Genomic DNA, 12137 nt, shown 5'->3' with positions numbered 1-12137 from the left:
TTACTAAAATTGTTAAATATGGACAAACAAAGGTATTTCCGAAATAGCTGGGGAGTGTTGTGGAATGGAGTACTGGCCAATCAGGGGAAGATATATTAATGGTCGACTTTATAACATTATGCAAGTTGCAATGTAGTGTTCATTTACAGTTTTAATGAGAGCTGATGCTGAAAAATGCAGAATACTCTCTCTCTCTCTCTCTCTCTCTCTCTCTCTCTCTCTCTCTCTGGAAGTGATGAGTGTTAAACACAGAGCATTGTTCAGTCAGTCAGTCATTACGGGGACAGTATGGAGTTCAGGTCACTCTCTGTAATACTCTGTGAGTAAATGTTCTCTTTATGTCTTCATTAGAGTGAGAGCTGCTGTATGAAGTTGTTAATATTCAGTCTGAATACAGACTTTATCTGTCATGAACTGAATCTCCAGCTCCAGCTCTGCACGACTCATTCATTAAATCTACCTGTGATACCAGCTAATATTTCATATTAATACATCATATCCTTTCTGTCTCTACTTTAGTGCTGATTGTCCTCATCCACTGTAGACAAACCGAAGGTGAAACGTTCACATGGACATGTGCTACATTACATTCATATACACATACATAAACATTTGACCCAGTGATGTAACTAAATATAAACACATCATTCACTTTTGGTCGAGTTAATATAGAACTAATTATGTTGTAGATTAATAAAGCTGTGTTTAGACCTGGTTAACAGAACTGTTGGTATAGGACTGTCAGAGTTGAATAAGGCTGTATTAGGGCTTCGTTAGCAGGACGATTCTTTAGAAATATGGGGATATTTTTGTGAATAATAAAGAAATCATTGACAGTTGGTGTAGAATTGTGGGGTTAATTTGTAGTTTAATAAGGCTGTGTTTTGGTCTGGTTAGGATGACAGAGATCAGGATACAGAAACAAACGACAGACAAGTGACAGATACATGAGCGAGTGAAACCTGTGATGTATCCTGTTGTGTCTTTAAAATTAATCAACAAATTGTTTAAAAAGTCTTTTATTCTGTTCTTGTAAATTTTACAGATATATAGAAATTTCGTTTCAGGAGCAGCTGAATGTGTACATTCTGTGTGCTATTATTTAAAAACAAAATTGTTTATTTCTATATAGACATGAAAACAATTGCATCAGTGGAATGTTTGTTCTGAGTGTATTTTATTTTCTATCCACAGAGAGACCAAAAGCTGTGGTGTCCATACAGCCTGATGAACATGTGTTTATAGGAAAGACTGTCACTCTCAGATGTGACAAACAGGGAGGAGGAGACACTGAGTGGAGCTACAGCTGGACAAGGAATGATCACACATCATACATATTCAGTGCAGCACAGGAAGTTACATATAGCCCTGTTACAGAGTCTCACAGTGGAAAATACACCTGTAGAGGAGCAACACACTCACAGTCATCAGAGATCAGTGATGCTGTTACACTGACTGTATCAGGTGAGTGTGATCATCTCTTCAGTGTTCATTAACCTCAGTATCACAGAAATACAGATGAGACCAGATGTTTAGTTTGTGTTTTCAATAATGAAACTGACTCTAAATAGCTCTGAATATGCACTGCTGTTCTCTTCTTTCTGTAGATCTACCCAAACCTACACTGACTGTAAAACCAGAGAGTCCTGTGTTCAGTGGAGAGTCAGTCACTCTGAAGTGTGAGATTATCACTCATGATGGATGGACATATCAGTGGTATAAACAGAATAAACAGAGTAGATGGACTGCAGTGTCTCAGTCTGTGTATGACACTGTAAACAGAGACACTCTCACCATCAGAGAAGATGCTGTGATTAATGGAGATCAGTATCAGTGTAGAGGAGAGAGACTTTACAGACCAACATCATCACAGTACAGTAACTCTGTTACTCTCACTGTAAAGGGTGAGTTCATAAATATCATTACATTTCTGTAAAATTAGATTATTAGTATATCAGCAAATCACAAGCTGGGCGAGTTTTTGTCTTAAGTTTTTAATTATTTTATTTAATGTTACAAAAGGACATTTTAATACTGCATTTAGGAATATCCAATTATACAGTGTACATCAGAAACAAACATTGTACAAGCATTTCTTGTTTTCAAAATATAGTTGATATCTTTTGAGCTTGTTTGAGGAACAAAGTTTGGTTCCAGATTTCTCCTCAGTGCCCCCATCAAACAAAAACTTTGAAAGAACATTGAAAGTATTGGGTGGTAACTACAAATGCCACCAGTCTGTTATAAAGAGAGGTTTGGAAATGATTAAGTAAACACATAGACATATGTGAAATCACCACTTTCTTTATTAGTATTATTTGTAATTATTCTAATTTTGGTGTTTTTCTGGGCTAACAAGCATCTGCAGCCTGATTAAATAGCTTTTGTGCTTTGGTCCCTAAGACATTTACACAGTATTGTAGTTATTTCAGTCAGTTATTTCTTACAAGTCAAATGGTCAACTAAAAAAACATATTACGATGTGAACATTAAGATTTCTACAATGACATGTTCAATTACTGATAGAGCAATGTAAACTGTATGGGTTATTCTCTCTCCTCTCTTCTGTTCCCACAGCTTTACCCAGATCTACACTGACTGCAGAGCCCAAATGGAGTCCTGTGTTCACTGGAGAGTCAGTCACTCTGAAGTGTGAGATAGAGTCTCACAGTAACTGGAGATATCAATGGTATAAAGGCAGCAGTAGAACTGCAGTCAGTCAGTCTCAGACAAACACCTTCACCATCAGATCAGCGGCAGATCAGGATCAGTACTGGTGTAGAGGAGAGAGAAATAACAGACCCTCATCATCACAACCCAGCAATCCTGTTACTCTTGCAGTGAAAGGTAAGATTACTGCTTTATGTATTTTAGAGGATAGTGTATTATGTTAGTAGAACTAAAACAAAACTCTATTAGACACTCCTGCCTTGTTCAGTCAGAGACAGTATCTCATCTTTTGCTGCACAGTTTGTTTTGGTCATCCTTTAGTCCTTTATCAGTGCCCACAGGATGCTGCTGGCTGGATATTTTTGGTTGGTGGACTATTCTCAGTCCAGCAGTGACCCTATGGTGTGTAGAACTGAAACAAAAAACATTCCTTTCAGAAGAAACAATGGTTCGAATTAATAAAACTCCACAGTAACAGTGTTACTTTGTGCAACATGTGTAGCGCAGTAAATAAGAGCTGTTCATAAAGTCATTATGGCGGTGGTCAGTGGTCTGATGTGGTTTAATGCTGCTGTATTTTCATCTGGTTCTCAGCAAGAGCCAATCAAAATCCACATGTAAATGAGCCCATATATATTAAAGACACACAACAAGTGAAGCTCCAGTTGGCTGCCAAAATAGATACAAAGAAAGAAAGAAGAAATAAGAAAAACATTTTTTTTAGAAACAGAGCTGAGAATTATAAGGGAAGAACTGCTGACATAAGCATAGTATTTTCTATTATAATTAAAAAGTGAACTGACGTGCTTAAATTCTGATTTAATTAAATCTGTGTTTCTTCAATATCTGTTTTGAATAAAAAAAACTACATTTTTTTTTTTATTTTAGTCCCTCAAAACAAAGTTTGTTTCATGTAAAACATGCATTTAAATCATGAATTCTGAGCTTTTTTCCATTTTGCATTTTCCATTCTTAATAATAAAATAATAAAAAAATAGAGTTATAAAAATATAAAAGGTCCCATTTTTTTCTGCTGTACTTTCCCCTTTTGCGTTACTCTTTTTTGTTTGTGCATCAGTTGTGAGCTCTTTTTGATTTGGGGGCGTGGGAGGAGGAGAGAGATGTGGCCAAGATGGAAAGACATGTCATGGATGTTTCACATCATCAGCTGGAGCCGCCGCTGCACAGCCCGTCATTTCAACCATAGACATACATACCTAGATGCTGCGTTGGGTCCAGCCAGGCACGTCAACAGCGCCGCCATTTTGGGGCGGTCAACATCGCTGCTGGACTGCATTAAGTACCATTACAGAGTGGCAGTTTTGGAAGGATACTGTCCAAAATTAGCTGTTTCAAGAATATTGCACGATGGGATTATCTAACAGAGGGAACGCAGCGATCCACACTCATGTTTGTGTGATGCGTATTGTTTGTGTGATGTTTATGAGCAGATATGGCTGTTTGGTTGGTGAGGCACGAAGAACCTGTTGATTTGATTGTTTTTTCAAATGGTTTTAGATTAAGCTTATTTCATGTAATAGGCTATATAGGGGATCTTAACTTCATGTAGTAGTTATTTATTTACAATGATGTTTAATACTTTGTAACTAGGTAAGTTATAGCATTACTTAATTTGTGTATTCATAATAGATTAACGGCACCTTCTTACACAAACCTGAAGTCAGCTTCTTACCAGATTCTTGTTCACATTTTCCCATTCCACCTTAAATGGTGCATCAGCCAGCACACTTTTCGAATTTTCCCATTCCACCTCAAATGGTGCAGCTTCAGGAACCAGAAAGTGACTGCTGCACCATTTAAGCTGGAATGGGAAAATTCTGCTAGAAGCTCTGTTAGTTTCATCCTATTCATGCACTTTATGATTACCTATGTCACACTGCAATTTATTTACTGAAAATGGGCATTTGATTTTATTAAAATTGTGAATTATCCTAATATATGCCACCGATATTATGATAAATACCACCTTTATTTAATAATAATAAATATATAATAATAAATAATTAATAATAAAATGTGTTTCCCATTGTACATCTGTTATTCTTTTTTTAAAATGTGTTATATCTATTGTTTTTAGTAATGGAAACAGTATTTTGGAATGAAACTCAACTGTTTCCGCAGCTATTTTCCTTTGCCAGTATGTGGCAGTAATTGCGATAACTGCTATATGTCAAGCAGCCATAAAGTCTTGGGCGAATATCTTTATTAAACTGTTTAAGAGAAGCGAGTGAAAATCATGGAAATAATAATTTAAAAATCTCCATCATGAAAGCATTTTTCTTAATTTTATGCATACGCATACTGAACTATATACACAATATACATCGCAGATATAATGTTTGCACATGGTATTTCCTAGTTGTCTGAGTGTTGTGAGTGCTAGTATGTATTTTCGTACCTCACATCTTTTCTGACTAACATGTAAAACATGCAGCTGTTATCTGTGGTGAAACAGAACAGATTTGCAAATGCCGTTATTTCTGAATTCATTGTGAAGTAGCTTAAATATTTGGTTTGCTGTTTACTTATTTACAGTAAACCTTTTTGGTTTTAATAGTAGTAAGGTGTTTGTGTTTCTCATGAAGGCACTATACTTTGCCTATCAATTATTAACTAATTTTCAAGTTCAGTGGTAACTGAACTGTGTATCAACATAGGAGTTAAAATGTGTCATATTATTAACATGAACAATTAAATAAAACTATGGCAACTGTTACAAATGATGACTAGTTGCAAAAAGATGTCAGTGTAAGCTTTTAATTTTATTAAATAGACAGTCACTAGGTAGGTAGAAACAAGATTACTTAAGAAAGAAAAAACACAACTCAAGACCTGACAGACAGAGACAGGCAAATACAAGGGCTGCTTACACAGCAAGATGAAGCAAGATGAAGGAAGGATGAGATGATGAGAAGAAAAAACACAGTTGACTTTGATAGACACAATATTCCAGAGCACTGTGTCTCAGGGAGATCTGGTGACAACAAACATAAATTAACACATTAATTCCTGATAAATTCAGATTTATTACCTTCATCTTCATTCATTAGTACATGCGTTAGTAATTTAATCTTGTGGTTGTTAATATATAACTTCTTATATATATATATATATATATATATATATATATATATATATATGTATATATATATGAATTCTTTTGTTCCTGATTAATGACTCATTACTTTCTGATAAGTTATTCATTAGTAAATGCTTTGATTCCTGGCAGATCATGTACCCTTCATGTAAAGTGTTATGAGTGTAAATCGCAAAACGCAAAGAAAAAGATTTATACTAAAAACGTTGCAAGAAGAAAAAAGGTAGCACAATTTCTCTTCTTTGTTTGCAATATCAAATTATTTTTGCATCTGACTGAGACCACATTTTTGTAATAGTTGTATTTCTCATCACTATTAAAGACCTCAATTTGACTCCATAGATCTGGAGAGAGAAAGACGCAGGAAAAATAATTCAGAGCTGAGGCTTCACTGGAGCTGCAATAGTTTAATGATAAGAATAGTTTAATGATAACAGTGACAATAATACAACAATAATAATAATGATAACAATTGTCATTATCATCATTAATAGTTTTACAGGGTCTCTTTTAGATAAAAGTTGCTCCAGCATATTACCAAAGATACTGTCCATATTTAAATACACACTATACATATTTAAATACACACAGTCCATATTTATATACCCACAGTGCACATTTAAATATACACAATCCAAATTTAAATGCACACAGTGCACACTGAAGTACACAGAGTCTATATTTAAATGCACTTTAACGCAAGTGCTTTAAAGGGAATTTGTTGTTTAATCTCAAATATCAATATAATTAAAATATAGACAGGAGGTGACATGACCACATTAATCCAAAAGGGATAGAAAGTGGAGGGGTGACAACTGTATGATGATTTTTGTCTTTTTGTTTTTTGACCAGGGAGTATCCAACACTTAAATCGAGCCCTGACTGTGGACAATCTGATTACTGTCGGGTTCTGCGTAGATCTAATAAATAGGTTATCCTGTTTCCAAACCGTTCCAAAAGTCTGTTCTTTTTGCATGATCTACATGAAGCTAGAAACACATACAAAGTAGTCCCTTTTTGTAACTCACCTCTGGTTATGCTTTGGTGATTCTTATGCTGAGTTAGAAGGTTTGCCAGCATGTTTCTTTGCATACTTTGTTAGCCCCATTCCACCCTGTTCTTCGCTGGTCAGGAGCCACACAGGAGCACCACAAAGCAGATACTATTTGGGTGGTGGATCATTCTCAGCACTGCAGTGACACTGACGTGGTGGTGGTGTGTTAGTGTGTGTTGCGCTAGTCTGAGTGGATCAGACACAGCAGTGCTGCTGGAGCTTTTACACACCACAGTGTCACTGCCGGACTGAGAACAGTCCACCAACGAAAAATATCCAGCCAACAGCGTCCTGTGGGCAGCGTCCTGTGACCACTGATGAAGGACTAGAGGATGACCAACACAAACTGTGCAGCAGCAGATGAGCTATCGTCTCTGACTGAACATGGTAGGAGTGTCTAAAAGAGTGGACAATGAGTGGACACTGAGTTTTAAAAAATTCTAGCGCTATTTACACTTAACATCAAGGTAATTCTAACCGTGTTTTTTAAGAATCTGGCCCTATATTCCTAGAAAAATTGTCAGTGTAAGTGTGTGAACTCTTCATGGTCTGAACTGTGTGCTTTATCTCCAACAGCAGAAAAACCTAAACCTGAACTCACATCAAGCCATTAAGGAGCTGCACTGATAGGAAATCCAGTGGTTCTGTACTATAATCTGGATCAGTCTGCTGGATGGAAGTTTTACTGGTCCAAACACACACAGAACCCTGAGAATGAGACCAAGACTGAAACTCGCTCCTACACCATCAGCTCAGTCAATGTCTCTGATGGAGGACAGCACTGGTGCAGAGCTGGGAGAGGAAACCCAGTCTACTACACTCACTACAGTGATGCACACTTGATTAACACTACTGGTGAGTGATAGAGTTTACAATCTATAAATACTGCAAAATATAAAGTCAATATAGAAAATATAAAGTTATTATTTGTGTTGATGTCAGTGTCATTTCTTTAGGTAGCACTACCATGGTCACTGTAGTTATAATTCCAGAGTACTGTTGACTTCGCTCTCTCATCTTCAGTCTATGAGAGTCATGTCAATTCACAATAACTGGCTTTTGGGGGCTTGAATTTCAATCAAGTGATCCTCATATGCTGTTATAACTGATCAACCATTCTGTTGTGAACAGGACACCACCAACATCTATACACAACCACTACTTTCTAACAGCCGTCCCTGCTCGATGTCCATTCTGGTCAGATAGTTACAATCAGCTTTAATATCATCAAACCTTTTACCTGCCATGTTCTCATATCCAACACTAGCACAGTCTTCGCAATCTGGTGTTGACCAAAGGGACTTCCCTGTTGAGTCCGGATTCCTCATGAGGTTTCTTCTTTGCAACCCTAATTTGCTATGAATTTATTGTGGTGTAATGTGTTTAGTGCTATGTTATACATTATTATCTGGAGTATTAGACTGGGTCTAATAGTGGCATCAGTCCAGCTATAAAACTGTGTCAGTCCATTGTTTCACAAGCTGGCTAGGTGTCTGGTACTTGCGCACAAGAAATAAACTTAATTTTTACAGACATACGGCTAGTTCCCTGGTTTGGGAACAGCAGGTGACAGCAGCAAGGAAAGGGATTCTTTCCTAGGTAAAGAATCCCTTTCCTTGCTGCTGTCACCTGCTGTTCATCAGGGTCCTGTACATATGTTAAGCAGCTCACAACGATGTCACCTTCAAGATTTTAAACTAAATCAAATTAATGTGCTCCATCTTTTCTTTCATCTTACAAACCTTAATTTCAACATACTGCTTTACAATTGGCCAACTTAAGTAGACCTCCTTTCCTGCTTAAACTAAGCTCCTTCACCAAACCATATGAAGCATAGTGCACTACATCTAACTTAGATACCCAAATGCACCATCTTCTGACTCAGTCCAAGACCCAAACAGTTCTCAGTCCTGGAATTCATTGGGGGTCTGGTATTCTAGCTCCAGGAAGAAGCCGCCTAGAACTCTAGCCGAAGTTTTCAAGTAATTCACTCCGCTCCCTCAATCAGTCTTCCATCATATGTTGAAGACAGTCCAAAATTGCAAAATCAAGTTATGGAATAACTCATCCTTCCAATCTAATGCGTTAAATTCCCATCTCTATTATATATATTATTACTACTATAAATACCCATCTCTAATGTTATTGTTAATAATTATTATCATTAATATTGTGTTGACAGAAACTTGGCTTGGACACTCAGTAAGTGATGACTATTCTTTGTAGAATAGACAAAGAAACCAGCATTAACAGTAAACAGCATTGTGCTGTGTTTTATCTATTCTGGACTATGAAGATTAGAATTTTTAGTCTGGGGAGTGTAATTTAAGCCTTTAGATTCAATCTATCACTCAGCTCCGAGATTTGTCACTGGTGACCCTTACAACACTCATCAGAGGACACTATATGAAAAAAGCTGGCTGGCCATCTGTGGCTGTAAAAGAGAAAACACACTGGCTTTTGTTTATTTTGTTTTTTACTGAACTGGGAAAATCTGGTTTTAGCTACAGCCAGCTGGAATTCCATACAGGATATTGTAAAGCACTATATTTGTACATTGTATATTCGTCTCAGCCACACTGTAAATGAGGGTCACCCTCAATGTATTTGCAAGTGAAAATAAACATGATTGAAAGAGCAAAGAAAGCAGAACCAATGTATCACACAAAGTGTGGCAGTACAAAGCCACTGGTGAGGAAATGCAGTCCTGTTTTAGTACATATCTACATAATCAAATTATATCAGTGAGTGGTATGTTTATGTACTAATCTTTATGCCCCTGCTGAGAAAAACAATGTCTGTCTAATCTGTTTTTTTTATGAGATATGGCTCATCCAGTCTCTCTGATGGTCGGTCCCAGCAGAACTCAACACTTTATTAATGACTCTCTCTCACTGAGCTGTGAGGGACAGAGTGACTCTACTGGATGGAGAGTGAGACGATACACAAACAGCGAGAAGGTGTCAGATTGTTCATCAGGCTGGGGATCAGTTACAGGATCTACATGCAGCATCAGCTCCCTCTACACATCCCACACTGGAGTGTACCGGTGTGAGTCTGAATCTGGAGAGAGCAGCAATCCTGTTAACATCACAGTGCACAGTGAGTTTACATCATTATTAGCTCTGACTACTCACAGAATTCATAAAACTGACTAACTGTATTTTTTTTTATTAGATGCATTCACTAGTCTCACAGGGCCAGCCATGATCCAGTAAATATAATGTCTGGAGACAACCATGGATATAGTCTGTTTGGTTTTGGTAAAGTACATCTCATCATGTCCATGTGTACATACATTACTTGGGTAGCTTGAAGTTGAATGAAAAAGTTGTTGTCCGGCTTCATTCCTGCTTCCAAAGCTGTCTCATTTCCAAACTTGGCATTCCAGTCTATCATCACCAGCAGTATGTGCTGTTTGCAGTTATTGTCATCCACCACAGACATTGCCCTATGTTGCTGCTACCTAATATAGGTGGTAGGTTTAATCTGGCACTTCTGCTAAGACCTTTCTGCCATAGGAGACCCTGAAGGGAGTTCAAAGTCCATGCAGTGTAGCTGTACATCCCCAATGCATGCAAGCCTCCTGACCCTAATAAGGTACTAAAATATTCTTAAAAAAGATGGTTCTTCAAAGGTTCTTTAGTAAAGAGAATGGTTCTGTTTAGTGCTGTATAGAACTATTTCATGCTTAAAGTGTTGTATGGTTCTATATAACACCAAAAAGCATTCCTCATGTGTTACAAGTGATGGAAAAGATTGAATAAAACATTCCCTGTTTAACGAACAATAAACTAAATATAGGCTGACTAGAGAGCTTGGAGCCCTCCTAAAAATGTAATATAAGGGGAGCAGACTATGGACTGGAATCTCTGATGGGGGTGAACTTCTGAACTCACAGAAGAGAGTTGCACAAGAGGACCCTGAAAGGAGGGAACAGCCTGGTACGGGTTAGACCAGAATGGATTTTTTTTAAAAAAGACATCATATGCATTTGGTTTTAAGGGTTACCAAAAAATGTGTAAGGTTTGGATATGATGGGGACTAAAATGGTATGGAATTGTGTAAAAGGGGTGGGGAGATTACCTCATCACCCCAGAGGGGAATAAGAAGGGATCTTTTGAGATGTTATTTGCACTGTGATTGCCAAGAACTCAGTGGCTGAAGTCTTTTTCATTCCTTTTTATCCTTTTTCATTTTCATTGACATTCTTTGAGTCTTTTAATTCTTTTTGAGGATGTTAGGTTACAGATAGTTATTAGGGCAATAGTATAGACAATATTAGAGTTAATTATAAATGTCCAAACCCTGGGCAAAAAGAGAGAGCTCTTGGCTGCAACACAAGATTGACACCGTAGAGACTATAATAACACATGAAGATTAAAATAGTATTATTACAGTTACAAATCTGGAGTAGATGTCTGAAATCTACTGAAAAACCATGAATGTGAAACTGCTGGAAGAATTTGTATCCATCCCACAATTATATATTAGCTCATATCTGACATTACAGAGGTCACTGAGTTATTTCTGTTTTCAGAATTGTGTTATTCTCTTCTACAGATGGTTCTGTGATTCTGGACAGTTCTGTTCATTCTGTGACTGAGGGAGATCCTCTGACTCTACACTGTTTATATCACCACACAATGTCTACAAAGAGTTCTACAAAGATGGATTATTCCTCCAGACTCAGACTACAGGAGAGATGACCATCAGTACTGTCTCAAAGTCAGATGAAGGTCTCTACCACTGTAAACATCCACAGAGAGGAGAGTCACTACAGAGCTGTCATAGGTAATTGAGAACATAGAATTACAAATTTTCTATATATTACATGAGTCAGATGTGAGAAAAACATTTCAGATTATTTGATTTTTATGCAAAACTATAGTAAACAATCTGTTTAAATACAAATTAATGTCCATTTCTCTCTTAGGTTCTGAATCTAGTAGTGTAACAGTAGGAGTGGTGGTAGCACTGAGTTTCCTGATCCTCATCATCATACTGAGCCTGATTTGGTGCTACAAGAACAAGAAAGGTTTGAATCTTAACTCTTCACTGTATGATCAGTGAATACAGGCTTCTTAAAGAGGGAGGTTTTCTGTGAATCATGATGTAACTGCTGTTGATGACATTAACTGTATAGTCAGTTTATAAAGGAAAGAAGAGGAGTTTTCTCTCTATCAATAACATATTTCTGCTTTTTTTCCTTCCACATTTGTTCACTGTGAAGGTGCAGGATCTTGGTCTCCCTCTACTGGAAATCAGCAGAACTTCAATCAGACATCAGTTTAG

General features: G+C 37.1%; 1 protein-coding gene across 2 annotated transcripts; it reads left to right on the top strand.

Moving 5' to 3' along the window:
- The first annotated feature begins 37 nt into the window (after positions 1-37).
- LOC118801902 (leukocyte immunoglobulin-like receptor subfamily B member 2) lies at positions 38-11516 on the top strand. 2 transcript variants are annotated; one of them, XR_005006587.1, is made up of 8 exons: positions 38-319; positions 520-555; positions 1195-1464; positions 1608-1904; positions 2578-2847; positions 7419-7697; positions 9666-9944; positions 11406-11516. XR_005006587.1 is itself a non-coding variant. In XM_036562309.1 (6 exons), exons 1-6 carry the CDS (start codon positions 289-291, stop codon positions 7454-7456), a joined length of 942 nt encoding a protein of 313 aa, XP_036418202.1. In that variant the 5' UTR covers positions 38-288; the 3' UTR covers positions 7457-8386. The 2 variants fall into 2 exon arrangements, 1 of the variants encoding a protein (XP_036418202.1); XM_036562309.1 differs by lacking the exons at positions 9666-9944; positions 11406-11516 and having other exon boundaries at positions 7419-8386.
- Positions 11517-12137: the final 621 nt, after the last annotated feature.

The sequence above is a fragment of the Colossoma macropomum genome, unplaced genomic scaffold (assembly GCF_904425465.1).
Source record: "Colossoma macropomum unplaced genomic scaffold, Colossoma_macropomum, whole genome shotgun sequence".
In the NCBI taxonomy this organism is placed as follows: Eukaryota; Metazoa; Chordata; class Actinopteri; order Characiformes; family Serrasalmidae; genus Colossoma; species Colossoma macropomum.
This window is presented reverse-complemented; position numbering and strand designations above follow the sequence as displayed.